At 44.5% G+C, this 15,419-nt stretch overlaps 1 protein-coding gene and 1 long non-coding RNA gene across 2 annotated transcripts in view; both read right to left on the minus strand.

Annotated features, from left to right (window-relative positions):
• Window positions 1–1,078: 1,078 nt before the first annotated feature.
• Window positions 1,079–2,079, minus strand: LOC307012860. The gene is made up of 2 exons (XR_013800745.1): window positions 1,297–2,079; window positions 1,079–1,214 (listed from the first exon to the last, which is right to left on the minus strand). It is a non-coding gene; the product is annotated as an uncharacterized lncRNA (long non-coding RNA).
• A 2,861-nt stretch (window positions 2,080–4,940) lies between these two features.
• tbc1d23 (TBC1 domain family, member 23) overlaps window positions 4,941–15,419 on the minus strand; it is a 35,398-nt gene continuing 24,919 nt past the window's right edge. The window contains exons 13-18 of the mRNA XM_079653608.1: window positions 14,903–15,003; window positions 14,230–14,366; window positions 13,293–13,381; window positions 13,080–13,215; window positions 6,510–6,704; window positions 4,941–6,285 (exon numbers count right to left, since the gene is read on the minus strand). Coding sequence (XP_079509734.1) covers window positions 6,201–6,285; window positions 6,510–6,704; window positions 13,080–13,215; window positions 13,293–13,381; window positions 14,230–14,366; window positions 14,903–15,003 — 743 coding nt within the window. The 3' untranslated portion in view covers window positions 4,941–6,200. The remainder of the gene's footprint in view (window positions 6,286–6,509; window positions 6,705–13,079; window positions 13,216–13,292; window positions 13,382–14,229; window positions 14,367–14,902; window positions 15,004–15,419) is intronic.

A 15,419-nucleotide genomic window follows, 5' to 3' on the forward strand; every position in this document is an offset into this window, starting at 1 on the left:
TGTGTAGAGTAGCTTAGTTAGTGTTTAGAGTAGCTTAGTTAGTGCAGAGTAGCTTAGTTAGAGTCTAGAGTAGTTTAGGATTTTGTGACTGTTGCCTTTAGTTCAGCTGTGTTTTTGTACAGACTATTTGTGTTAGTTGTACCACTTTTAAAGTGAGGTTTTGTTTCGTTTCTTATTTAGTGTAATAGTGTTTATTTCCTTGTATGCAAGTAGACTCCTTTTGTTTGGTTAGTTATCAACCTGTGCTCTTTTGGCCTTTTATGTTGTTCCAGGCTGCATGCCTGCCACTTGGTTTACCCTGCTATCTAAAATAAACCCATTATAACTATACCTACAGGGCTCGACAGTAGCGGTTGCCATTGGCAACCATTAAGAAAAAATGTCAACCACTTCTTGGCCTTCGGTTGCCATCAGTGGCAACCAGTTTTTTATCATTAAGAAATAATTCTTTAAAACAAACATTATCTTCTTAAACTTGTATGGTAGTCAGGAGCATCACATCCTAATGTTTATTGATATATTTAGAGGGAGGGAAGGAAGGTTTCAAAATTCTGATTAGATTCATTTCTACCATTTCTTTAATTCATGGTGGTTTCAGTAATCCCCTGGTAATTGAGGACATAAGTCATCTAAAGTACTAATGTCATCTTTATGACTTTCAGAAAGGACAGGAGACCGACAGGTGCCTATCAATGATTGCCACTGACAGCACGATGAGTCAAAGGACTAGCAGCAGCAGCATGATGATGATGATGTTAAATGTGTTGTTTTAGGAACCTCCATTGTAAATAAATGGAATTCAATAAACATTGAATAGCATGTCATGCAGTTTGTCTGTGCCTTTTCCTCCGTGTTAGCCTGGCATATAGTCTCCCCCATGGTTTGCTGTGCTGCCGGGGGATGCTCCAAGCGCTCAGAAAAAGGAGTACGAATGTACGGCTTCCCCACTGACACAGAGAGGAGGAAAGAATGGCTGGCTCAAGTCAGCAGGAGCAATTTAACTATCACAAAAGACAACAACAGCAACAACATATGTGAGGTAATCATATTTTTCACAAAACGAAGACCACACCATTGGGAAGCTTAACGTTTTTTTAATCAAAAATAAGGAACAGGGAGAGGCTTGCAAAACTCTGGGAGGTGAGACTCAGGTGCAGGGTGAGGGTCTCAGTGCAGGTCTTCAGGCTCCATTGAATCCCCTTGGGGTTCTTGTGCTGAGAGAGGGAGACAGGAGAAAGGGTTAGATACATCTAGCAACCTATAGGATGGGAAATTGCTGACCTATTTGAAACTTACCTTGTGTTTTCACTCTCACTTAAATCCCTCTCCCTTTGCCATCAATCTAAAATCAGCTGAGCTGCAACATAATACAGAGAGGTAATAATCAACAGAATCACAAGGACCTCATATGGCTCTGCTAAAAACACTCACCCATAAGTTAAGTTTTAGTTTACTGTTTGGAAGTCTCAAATATCCACTCTAAATCCATATCAATAGCGATGAATCACAAAAATAGCTCTCTTCCTTATTATTTTGTAACGTTAACTTTATTATACTAGCTTGAACTCCAAGATGGATATCCTCATTTCACCACCTCCACCCAATACAATCACACGCCCCAATGTTAGATTTAACTAATATTTAACTCCCTCCACCCCGGATAAAAGCACGTTAAGAAGCCCCTTTTTTTCTAATTCCACAACGTTGGGTTGAAATAACATTAGGAGAACGGATTAATAGGCTGTTCATGGTTAACGTGTGTTGCTAACTTTATCCAGTATCCTAGCCTAATCTGTTATCTGTAAACGTTCCCTAAATCTATTTATTTAGAGGGGGATAATCAATCCACCAACATCCTTTAATACACACGTTAATTTGACTCAGATGTGCTGATAATATCCGCAATATAAATCTTTAAACGTCTTCTTACCTTTAAAAGTCAAACACGAACGGTCTAATATGCTGCAACTCTACTGCGCTGCTAGCCGCTAGCAAGCTAACTTCCGGGGAACTATTGAGGGCTCTACGATCCGCCATTGCTGGAAAAAAAACTGGTCCATTGGAGTGAACGGAGATATCGTAACTGGAACACAAACCACCAAATACAAAAACATAATTCAGTTCCAGTCGTCATGACTCCACTCCGGAGGGATTCCCAGATCATTTCTTACAGTTTCTCATCAAGGGGGGGGGTCTCCTGTCCCCGGTACAAACACACTGCCTGAGGAAGGCTATGTGTATTTTCTTTGTCATGAACCTTTTTCGGACCACTTATTTATTTATTTTGGTGTTGATCCGACCTCCATGCTGCTACTCTGGTTCAAACTTTCTGTACCTATTTTTTGGATTTCTACAACGTAAGCAACCTTCCCACGTGAATCCTACGCCTGGCGTTATAAATGAGGCCCCTGACCAATTCCAACTGGCGTGTGTTGCATTTCCTCATCCTTAGTGGGGACGTAACAAGCACAATAAGCATATAATGTAATAATAAGAATCACTCTTGTAATGTTATATAAAAATAGACTCCACAATGTCGCATGCATAGGCTACAGTTCCAGGGTATATGCAGGAATCCTGAAGTCAAATGTAATACCTTTTAAGACCTTTTTTAAGACCCTTTCCATACATGTTAAGACCTCATCGCAACTTTGAGTTCTAACCGGTTACATTGGCAACACCTACCCCGGCCCCACACGGTAAAACGCATACGCAAGCGCAAAAAAGTCTTCCGTTCACACGCATTCGATTCATTAACGTGTCCGTTCACACTAGACCGCTGGAAATGCTGGAAACGATGTAGTACATATGTCAGGCCTGTAAGTGGCGCTGCTGCCGCCCGAAATACATCAAAAGCAGCGAAGAAGACCCCGGAGCATGGTTGCCATGGTTGCCCTTCTGTTTATTCTCCTCGGTGGACGGCGTGTTCTCCTGCTGTATCTCTCAGGTAGTCCACCAGCAGATGAAAAACACCCACCTCTCCGCCTCTTCCAAGGGACGAGGGGACCGTGCGGCAGTTTCCGTAAAAAAAATGTTCCGCCGGTCAACATGTCCGTTAAAGTTGAAATCTTCCGTACAAAATTAGGAAAGTGCCGGTCACAGGTCTTCTTTGTTATTTATTGAGCTTTAAAACAAATTGATAACGACTCTGTTCTCTGTATAATAATATAATAATATTTAATAAACGGTGACTGCCTCTCTTTTCCTCCCCCTCTTCTGACAGCCCATCAGCAGCAGGAGACGTGGGGAGAGGGAGGCGGGCTCTTTCATCGTTATCAGAAAATGATCATATAGGGCACACACGGAGCCGTTGGACCCCCAGAGCGTTGCGTATGCCGGTCTACCCACCTTGGGACCCGTTACCGTAGTCGAAATATATTACTGTATTGGCACCAAGGAGCCTTTAGCCCGTTCTCATTTCTCAGTTTGCACCTCCTCTCGTCTTAGTCCCCCCCACAGGAGATGCGAGCGGAGGAACCGAGGAGAGAGGACAAGAAACTAACAGGCGTTTAGAGAACTGAGAAATCCTCTCCTCTGAGCGTCACTTTAAAGAGTCCTCTTATCAGTATGTAGTGTATCTACTTTAAAGAGTCCTCTCCTGCTGATGTTCAGATGTATGTAGTGTCTCTACTTTAAAGAGTCCTCTCCTGCTGATGTTCAGGTGTATATCAGTATGTAGTGTCTCTACTTTAAAGAGTCCTCTCCTGCTGATGTTCAGGTGTATATCAGTGTGTAGTGTCTCTACTTTAAAGAGTCCTCTCCTGCTGATGTTCAGGTGTATATCAGTATGAAGTGTCTCTACTTTAAAGAGTCCTCTCCTGCTAATGTTCAGGTGTATATCAGTATGAAGTGTCTCTACTTTAAAGAGTCCTCTCCTGCTAATGTTCAGGTGTATATCAGTATGTAGTGTCTCTACTTTAAAGAGTCCTCTCCTGCTGATGTTCAGGTGTATATCAGTATGTAGTGTCTCTACTTTAAAGAGTCCTCTCCTGCTGATGTATCAGTATGTAGTGTCTCTACTTTAAAGAGTCCTCTCCTGCTGATGTTCAGGTGTATATCAGTATGTAGTGTCTCTACTTTAAAGAGTCCTCTCCTGCTGATGTTCAGGTGTATATCAGTATGTAGTGTCTCTACTTTAAAGAGTCCTCTCCTGCTGATGTTCAGGTGTATATCAGTATGTAGTGTCTCTACTTTAAAGAGTCCTCTCCTGCTGATGTTCAGGTGTATATCAGTATGTAGTGTCTCTACTTTAAAGAGTCCTCTCCTGCTGATGTTCAGGTGTATATCAGTATGTAGAGTCTCTACTTTAAAGAGTCCTCTCCTGCTGATGTTCAGGTGTATATCAGTATGTAGTGTCTCTACTTTAAAGAGTCCTCTCCTGCTGATGTTCAGGTGTATATCAGTATGTAGTGTCTCTACTTTAAAGAGTCCTCTCCTGCTGATGTTCAGGTGTATATCAGTATGTAGTGTCTCTACTTTAAAGAGTCCTCTCCTGCTGATGTTCAGGTGTATATCAGTATGTAGTGTCTCTACTTTAAAGAGTCCTCTCCTGCTGATGTTCAGGTGTATATCAGTATGTAGTGTCTCTACTTTAAAGAGTCCTCTCCTGCTGATGTTCAGGTGTATATCAGTATGTAGTGTCTCTACTTTAAAGAGTCCTCTCCTGCTGATGTTCAGGTGTATATCAGTATGTAGTGTCTCTACTTTAAAGAGTCCTCTCCTGCTGATGTTCAGGTGTATATCAGTATGTAGTGTCTCTACTTTAAAGAGTCCTCTCCTGCTGATGTTCAGGTGTATATCAGTATGTAGTGTCTCTACTTTAAAGAGTGCTCTCCTGCTGATGTTCAGGTGTATATCAGTATGTAGTGTCTCTACTTTAAAGAGTGCTCTCCTGCTGATGGACTCATCATGCTGTCTGAATGAAACTCTTCCACACAGTGTAATAATCTCCCTTTATTAGAAACAGAAAGGCTTAGAAAATGAAAGCAGTACAGGAAGGTGCAGATCACACTGGAGACGTGTTGCATTTGCTCTGCCTGTGGATACTGGAATATCACAGACGATGCGTGGGTACAGGGAACGCTCTGAAGAGTGAGGATCCACTTTCTGAGGGTCTCAAGGGGACAGACCTTTATTTCTCTCCCCTTTGAGTTCCAGACGGACGTCAGGAAGGTAAAGCCGACACATCTCCACACAAAGGACACATAAGTAAGATGAAGCGAGGAAGAGTCAGAGGAGCGTTATGAGGCCGAAGGCAACAGTGGCAAGCAAACTAATGCTAGTATGAATACATGGACAGAACAGAGATATATTTATAAAGACTTTTTACAAACGGTCTCTACCCAGCTGTGTGACAGAGACCTTCTCCTCAGCAGGTCGCCTCCAGAGGTCATTCCATTCACCTTCACCAGGTATTATTCAACTGATGTAAGAGAAAGAGTCAGAGGGGCTGCTATGAGATGAGGAAGCAGAGAGTCATGAAGGCGCATTAGGGCCGAGGGGGAATCATCAATATGAGACCGGGTCAGAGGAGGGGTGACGTTCAGTTACAGAGAGCAAGGGTTTGGAAATATAACTCAAAGGTTTTTATGACGAAAAACTCAGAAATCCCAAAATAAAAAATAATAATCATTTCTTTTCCTGTAAATTTGAATTGTGTTCCCTTTTGAATAATAACTTAAGATTTACAAGAAAAAACTTCATAAATGTGAAAAAAAATTATCTGAAGTTTAAAGGAAAAATTAAATATTCCTGATTTTCTTTCTCGTAAATTTAGGAATTTATAATCTCAGAAAATGTAGAATATTTTTGCCATTTCTGAATTCTTTGATATCACCCACAGTCTGGAGCAACACGTGTGATACAGAGGAATACATATCACTACAGCTAACGGGAACTTTACTGTAGGTTTCTGGAGGATCTGTGTGTTTACAGTTCTCTAACTTCCAGACCCAAACACAGAGGCCTCAGGTCTGAGAGGAAGCAGAGAGACCTGACGGAGGAGCTCCAGAGGTCGGCCAGGGGTCAACGTGTTCAGAGGGAGATGTTTGATCAAAGGAAACCATGACGGAGGTTTTTAAGTTGGTGTGAGATGTTTGATGACTGCGGAGCACCACACACACTCAGTCTCTCTGCAGGAGGACAGACAGACTCTCCTCCTCCTCTAACAGTTAGTGTCCAGCTGGAGCCCCCCCCCCCCTCTATGAGCTCTCCAGAGCATCCAGCACCTTCATGATCTGCTGCTTGATCACCTTCGTGGCGTCACCGGCGTTCGGTATTAAATATCTGAGAGGAGAAAACAGAAATGAGATGAATACATAAACACACACACACACACACACACACACACACACACACACACACACACACACACACACACACACACACACACACACACACACACACACACACACACACACACACACACACACACACACACACACACACACACACACACACACACACACACACACACACACACACACACACACACACACACACACACACACCTCTCCACGGCGGAGATCTCCACCCCCGCTGAGTTGTTGCTGCCGAACTTGAAGGTGATGAGTTCAGGGTGCTTCTTTTTGGACGTGATCTTCACCACTGAGTTCAGAGCCTGTCGGGACTGGATGTAGGAGAACCCTTTCCTGGAGGCGATCTCCCGCAGGCAGTACATGTGAGAGGCTGTGACCAGCAGGTGGCTGCAGGACACAGGAAACAGCTGTTACTGACTACTCTGATGCTCCTCCACTGCTCAAGCTCCCCTGTTATACTCTGTCTCATCCATATATCAAGGTCTCAGATATATCCAGAGCCTGCCTCTGATTGGCTGAAACACCAAACAGATCATTGCAGCATTACCCATAATCCCCTCTGTTTCAGCCCTGTTTCCAAAGTGCTGATTCTCTGTCTGTTACTTTAGATCAGTGTTTCTCAAACTTTTTCATACCAAGGACCACCAATAAAAAAAACACTCATGGACCCCCTGACTCTACAAATATCCCAAAACATAGGCCTGCTCACCAATCCAACAGCACAGCCTAATAATGACAGCTTAGCCTTCTCTATATGGCCTCGTTCACACATTAAATCAACAATACAGATTATATCAGCATTTAGTTCAAATGTGATTTTAAATGCTCAGGTTTTGCACCTCTTATGAAATGTAGACTACATTTATTACAGATCGTTGGCTACTGAGAGATATGCAAAACACACCGCATGTAGTACGACTAGGGTTGGGAACCGAAACTCGGTTCCAGATGAGAACCGATAAGAAAATGCTGGGTACCGGGTACCCATACAAAATACACAATTTTGGTTCTGCTTAACGGTTCCTAAACGCAGTAGACCCTGTATTCCACCGGGTCCGTCTGCGCCGCGGCGACCCGGTGGAATACAGGGCGGACTGGCCGTCTGTGTGTTCTGGAGAATCACAGAGCGGCCGGCCGTTGACGACCTGCCCGCTGACGGCCGGTACCGCCGTTAATTTTTTTTAACGGCATCATGTAAGTTGTGCTGACAGAGGTCCAGTTGCCCCACAGCGAGGCTCCCCCCGCCCTCCCGTAGACAGTTCACGAGCTCAGGCACTTCAAAGCACCAAAGATGGGTCACGGTAAGCGCTCTGAAGTGAGGCTCCACTACACTAAGAAAGAGAAAGACAAGGCACGGTGTAAAGCCTGCTAATAGCTGGCCACAGGCATAGCTCATAGCTCAGTTACAATTTCATTTCATTTCAAACCTTTATTTAGACAGATTAGTCCCTTGAGATCATCGATCTCATTTACAAGGGAGACCTGCATCATTTAGTTCCACATGAAACATAAAAACAACATACAAACAACAGAGGATATCATATTTACATATTCAACATTTACAACTACCCAGAGTGTCAGAAAGCATTTCATTTAGACATGCCTTAAATACATTCAAAGAAATAAAAATGCTCAATTTCAATTTTGCCTGTAGACTGTTCCAAGCAAGTGGAGCTGCGCACATAAAAGCTGTCTTACCTAAGACAGTCCTTACTCTTGGCACATCTAACAAGACTATATCCTGTGATCGCAGACAATAGCTGCTTGCAACTTTCTGCTTTATCAATGAACAGATATAATACGGGAGTTTGCCCAACATAGCTTTATAGATAAAAGTGTACCAGTGACTGAGCCTCCGTACAGTGAGTGATGGTAAACCTGCCTTGGTATACAGTGTACAGTGATGAGTAAGTGCTTTACAGTTAGTGACAAATCTCAGAGCACTATGATACGCAGCATCTAGTTTGCTTAGGTAGTTGGCAGGTGCATTCATATACAGCAGATCACCATAGTCCAGCACAGGTAAAAAGGTCACAGTGACTAGCCTTTTCCTGGCCTCAAGCGAGAAACAGGACTTATTCCTGAAAAAGAAACCTAGCCTAACCCTCAGTTTTTTAAGCAGGTTATTGACATGAAGTTTAAAAGAGAGACAGTCATCAAGCAAGATACCAAGGTATTTGTAACAGGCAACAACTTCAAGTTTTGTTCCTTGCGTTGATACAATATCTAAAACAGGCTCTGGTGACTTTTTAGCTTTTGAAAAGAGCATTATCTTGGTTTTATCCACATTTAAAAGAAGCTTTAGTTCAGAGAGCTGAGTCTGAATAATGTTAAAAACAGCCTGTAATTTAACAACCGCCTCCTGAATGGAGGGACCTGCACAATACATCACGGTATCGTCCGCATAAAAATGTAAAGTAGCTTCATCCACATTTTCACCTAAACTGTTGATATATATGGAGAATAAAAGTGGACCTAAAACAGAACCTTGAGGAACACCATTAGCAATGTTTAACCACTCAGAAGACAGCCCATCAAAGTGAACACATTGGGACCTTTCAGAGAGGTAGTTCACAAACCACCCCACTGCATGGCTGGATATGCCAGTACTGAGTAGCCTCTGTTTTAAGACACGATGATCAACGGTGTCAAACGCTTTGGAAAGGTCAATAAACAGAGCTGCACAACTCTGTTTATTATCTAGCATACTAGTAATATCATTTACCACTTTCATTGTTGCAGTGATGGTGCTATGTTTCTTCCTGAAGCCTGACTGATGTTTAGACAGGATATCATTTATACATAAAAACTCCTTTACTTGTTCACTCACAAGTCGTTCGAGCACCTTAGCCAAAACTGACAATTTAGAGATTGGCCTATAGTTATTTAAAATAGTTGCCTCCCCTCCTTTCAGTAGAGGCAGGACATAAGCAGACTTCCATACTTTAGGAATTGTATTTGTGCTGAGGGAGAGGTTAAAAAGAGAAGTAAGAGGTGGAGCAATAAAATCTGCAGCTATCTTTAAAAAGAAAGGTTCTACGTTGTCCGGGCCAGCCGGTTTCTTAGGATCTAACTTGGATAAAGCTTCATGGACAATACCAACAGTTAAAGGAGTAAAACTGAAAGGGTTTTCCAGACCACATTGTTCAGAGTCAAGGACTGGAGCGTTCACAGAAGCAGAAGCACAGTCAGTGACAGAATCAAACAGAGAGCCACAAGAGACAAAATGCTTATTAAAGCAATTTAGCATGGTGGCCCTGTCTGATATAATGCCAGATGCTGTGGTGAGGTACGGAGGTAGCTCATTTGGGATATCACCAGTGGAAATCGATTTTATGGCTTTCCAAAATTTACTAGGATTATTCAGGTTTTCTGTGGTAACTGACAAATAGTACTTTGACTTAGCACTTTTGACATTTGAAGTAAAGCTATTCCTTAGCTGCCTAAAGCGTAGCCATTCTACCTCTGAGCCTGATTTCCTAGCCTTTGCCCAGGCATTGTTTCTCTCATGAAGGAGACTGGACATTTCAGCAGAAAACCAGGGATTGTTTCGTCCCTTCACTCTAAATTTACGCAGAGGTGCATGTTTATCTATAATTTTTATAAAACCAAGATAAAAATAAGACCATGCAGTTTCTACATCAGCACACAGATCGATTTTTCCCCAATCAAAATCAAACAGATCATGTAAAAAACCCTGCTCCACTAAGTGTTTTTTATCTCTCTTTGTGATGATGCGTGGTTTAACTTTTTGGACCTTAGTGTCCCTAATTGTGGCTACAACACAGTGGTCACTCACATCATTAGCAAATACTCCCACAGATGAGTATTTATATGGAACATTTGTTAAAATTAGATCAATTAAGGAGGATTTATTTGGGGACTTAATATTTGGGCGAGTAGGACTGTCTATAATCTGAGTAATGTTCAAAGAGGTACACAGGTTTTTAAAATCCTCTGACACAGAAGTTAACCAATCCCAATTAAAATCACCAAGCAGCACTATTTCCTTGTAGGAAAGTTGAGATAACAGTTTTGCCAATGAAGATAAGGAGTCCTTGACAGCCGAGGGGGCCCTGTAGCAACCCACCACCATGACCTGTTGACCCTTTGTTACTTCGACATTCACAGCTAAAAATTCTAGTTGTTTACTAACAGATTTGGAAACCATTTTTGTTACACAAAACTTATTTTTCACATAAATGGCAACGCCACCACCTTTTTTAGGACGGTCAGTGCGATATACATTGTAACCATTTATGTAAATGTCAGAGGCCAAGATCGATTTGTCTAGCCACGTTTCTGATAAGACAATGACATCAGCATCAGTTGAACTCGCCCAAATACGGACAAAATCTAATTTAGGTAACAGACTGCGCACATTTAAATGAATTAAACCTAACCCCGATCTAGAACTAAAATCAGCAGGAGTAGCTATTTGACTAAAACTACCAGGTGGACCCGGATTTGGCTGTACATTTCCTGATAGTAACAACAATAAAAATACCAAGCACCTTTTCCTCTTAATCAACACACATACATTTTCAGCTGTTCTAGAGTCACCAGCAAACTTCGCAAAAGTGAGATTAGAGTTCAAAAAACAATTCTGAAGGACCATTGTGGCAGGCATGTGAGAAAGACAGACATTTGACGAAATGAATGTCCGCGACAGTGCAACTAGCAATTGTTTGTGCAACCCATCCGAACCTGTACAGGGGATGTCCACTGCGGGCGGCAGAACGGACCCGCATCCAGCAGAATTGTCAGGATGACTAGCGAAACTCTCCTTGTCCAGCACAGTCAAAAAAAGGCACAGCAGAAACACGACATTTGCCATTTTCCCAGACCAGCTCAACAGCATTCACGATGTTCCCGAAGCAAAACCACGTCAGGACAGCAGCAAGGAAATAGGCAATCAGCAGTGTGGCAACACTCCGGTTTCTCCAGACCAGGCCTCCCCCGCACAGTAGCACCCAACAGGTGGGAGTAGGCCTCTAACAGCAGGTGGATAGCGGCCTTCAGCCGTGGGAACCACCACCAGCAGAAGCAGAAATGGGTGGACGGCAGGCCCTCAAACCGCGGCAGATCCTCCACAGATCAATGGCGTTAAAGATGGAACATAGATGGACATAGATGGAGCCTAAGCCGGAGAGCTAGATCTATGCTAACAGATGCCAGATGCTAACAGGTAGTGGGAGCCTGTAAAAATTGCGACTGCCTCACGCGAGGCTGGAAGGAAGGAATAAAATAAATAAAGCACAGCTATTGTGCAATACATTTGTATCGCATGAATATTTTTTATTTGTAAAAATATCAGTTAAAGCTTAAAAGAATAAAGATATTTTTGTCATCTAAAGGTTTGACCTCTTTCTTTTACAATTTTGGAATCAAAACGTGGAATCGATAAGAACCGGAATCGATGCATTTCAGACGATACCCATCCCGAAGCACGACACAAACCTCCGCTGTGGTCGCAGGCCCAACTTGAAGTCTCTGAGAACGTTCCACATGTTAGGCTCGTCTGGGCTTTGTTTGTAAAAATGCTATAAAAACATGAACCTTGAAACGGCCTGCAGAACAAGCCTCTGATCATCAACAGAGAACGAAGCGTTGCATGAAGTCTCTCCTCTATCTCACTCCTAACACAGCGTGGATACATGTTCATCAAAGACATCCATTGTTTGTTCTATTGAAATCCTAAAACACAGTTTTTCTAGAACAGATTACAAATCGCCTGAAAATGGGACAAACAAGTGGCAACACGTGAGAGGAAGGTGGGGCTATATCGAGAAACTCCCTCCTTTGAGGAGACACTGCTGTGAGAGTGGGGACCACACTTTGAGAAGCACTGCTTTAGATAGACCAGGACCATCTGGGGGACACGTCGTCTCACCCGGGGGACACGTCGTCTCACCCGTGTCTCACCCGGGGAACACGTGGTCTCACCAGGGGGGACACGTGGTCTCAACCAGGGGACACGTGGTCTCAACCGGGGGGACACGTGGTCTCAACCGGGGGACACGTGGTCTCACCCGGGGGACACGTGGTCTCACCCGTGTCTCACCCGGAACACGTTGTCTCACCTGGGGAACACGTTGTCTCACCCGAGGGACACGTCGTCTCACCCGAGGGACACGTCGTCTCACCCCGGGAACACATTGTCTCACCTGGGGAACACGTTGTCTCACCCGGGGAACACGTTGTCTCACCCGAGGGACATGTGGTCTCACCCGGGGGACACGTGGTCTCACCCGGGGGACACGTGGTCTCACCTGGGGAACACGTGGTCTCACCCGGGGAACACGTTGTCTCACCCGAGGGACACGTGTCTCACCCGGAACACGTTGTCTCACCTGGGGAACACGTTGTCTCACCCGAGGGACACGTCATCTCACCCGAGGGACACGTCGTCTCACCCCGGGAACACATTGTCTCACCTGGGGAACACGTTGTCTCACCCGGGGAACACGTTGTCTCACCCGGGGAACACGTTGTCTCACCCGAGGGACACGTGGTCTCACCCGGGGGACACGTGGTCTCACCCGGGGGACACGTGGTCTCACCTGGGGACACGTGGTCTCACCTGGGGAACACGTTGTCTCACCTGGGGAACACGTCGTCTCACCCGTGTCTCACCCGGGGGACACGTCGTCTCACCTGGGGAACACTTTGTCTCACCTGGGGAACACGTCGTCTCACCCGGGGGACACGTCGTCTAACCCGGGGGACACGTGGTCTCACCCGGGGAACACGTTGTCTCACCTGGGGAACATGTGTCCGGTCTCCTTCACCTCGTTGCAGGGAATGTGGTGCTTCACGTCCGGTTTGTGGATCCACGTCTGGATGTTCACGATCTCCTTCCTGTCGTCGTCGGACATCGACGAGCTGTCGATCTCATCTAAAATGACATCGGAGGCTCAGGAGGTTTTTCAAAACAAAAGAATAGAACGCCAAGAGACGGTGAGATTCCTGTACCTGTGTCGTACTCCTCTTCATCCCCGATGCTGAAGACGGGCTTCACTCCTCGGTACGGTTTACCCACCCGGTCACTGCTGCTCACATGTCTGAGGACAGAAACACCGAGAGTGAACAACACACACACACACACACACACACACACACACACACACACACACACACACACACACACACACACACACACACACACACACACACACACACACACACACACACACACACACACACACACACACACACACACACACACACACACACACACACACACACACACACACACACACACACACACACACACACACACACACACACACACACACACACGTCCTGAGAGAGAGGGAGACGTTAACACAGAGGTTATTCAGGGAGGGATACTCAGGGCCGTCAGCAGGAAATAATCAGGTGTTTTTATATCAAGGTGATTCTGATCGGCCCTGACTATCACCTGAAGAACAATGAGATGGAAACACAGACGACCAACTTCAGGATGTTTCCACATGGACACTTTTCCTCTGTGTCCAACTGACCCTGGACGAGTTATTTGTCTCAACTGGTCCAGTATTTAGTTCTTTGGTGAGCGTCCACTGACTGGCCGACACAGAGCCGGTCAGCGCACAATACTTTCACTTTTAGTGGATGAAGGATTCAGCCATGTTTAGCGTCTGCAGGCTGCCACTCTCCCTTAATGCTGGAACACTTTTATAAATGGACTTCCACTCTAGACACAAAACAAATAGGAAACCGTGTCCAGGTGTGAAAATACTGAGGTTCCCCTTTAGTGAAGCTCCTCTCCACAGTCCGGAGGGGAGGAGGACTCGGCACTACCTGCAGGTTGTTAGTGAAGCGTGTGTGTGTGTGTGTGTGTGTGTGTGTGTGTGTGTGTGTGTGTGTGTGTGTGTGTGTGTGTGTTATTTCCAGAAGGAGGCCTCCTCACCTGTCGACAGGTGTGGCGGTGTTCTCGATGAAGCTGATCATCTTCTCCTTCACGTTCACAGACTTTGACTTGAAAGCAAACGTCATCTTGTTGACCAGAGACTTCACTCCCTTCCCGTCTCCAGGGCCGCTCTCTCCCTGCAGGACACACGAAGACGTTACATACGTGAAGACATTAGATACACGAAGACGTTAGATACCTGTTGGGAGAACACTGAATGTCCTCCTCCAACATGAGGGCAACATGCTAACAAAGGTATCACCTGTAGCTGTGAACATGACAGGATGTGTGATTACCTAGCAGAGCATCAGGACTGTTTGAGGCATATGATAGCTATGTGATTAACATGATGATTCAGCCTCTATGGAGAGAGACATATGACAAGCATGCTCATTTCTGACGTGGAGCTAATCTGAAGTAAACATTGAATACTGCTTTCTATTCCTCCATCTTGTGACTGAGTAACTCCCTCTCTTGGATATCAGCATGTGAAGGACACTGTTCAGGAACTAGTTGATGCTCTGTATGTGATGACTACTTCCATTCTGGAGAGGATCACAGATACATGGATCCTGAGGTTCAAGCTCAAGCCGGGGACCAGTGAGATTTCTCCTAACAATATCAGAGTCTGTTTGTGAACCCGTTATTTATCGTGATGTTTCGGGGGTCTTACATCTGGAGAGCAGAGGCTGGAACCTGACGTGCTGACGATCCAGTGCATGTACGACGAGTCCAGACCCTCAATGTTCATGTCCACCAGGTGCTTCTGGAGAGCTGCAATCACAGAAACATCTCCGAGTTCACACTTATAACAAGTCTCTGATCCAGGCCAGACACTCAAACTGTATTTAGAGCAGAAGAACGTGTGCACCTCGAGCATTCTTCAGACCAGGCCTGCAGGATGGCAAAGAAATAACTTATTGCATTTATTTATTATTATTTGCACTGGCTTTTAATGCTAGTGTGCACGTTTTATAGCTTTCTAGTTATTGTGCTTTTTTTTCATGTCTTTAATTATTGTTTTATTATTTTACTCCCATTGTGTTATTTTATATTGTATTTATTCCCTGTTCAGCACTTTGGTCAACTGAGGTCGTTTTAAATGTGGAATCTAAATAAATAAAGATTGAGATATTGTGATTATCTTTAGTTTTAAGTTTGAGTTTCTCAAACCAAAGAGACGGACAAAA

The sequence above is a fragment of the Notothenia rossii genome (assembly GCF_949606895.1).
Source record: "Notothenia rossii genome assembly, chromosome: 1".
Classification (NCBI taxonomy): Eukaryota; Metazoa; Chordata; class Actinopteri; order Perciformes; family Nototheniidae; genus Notothenia; species Notothenia rossii.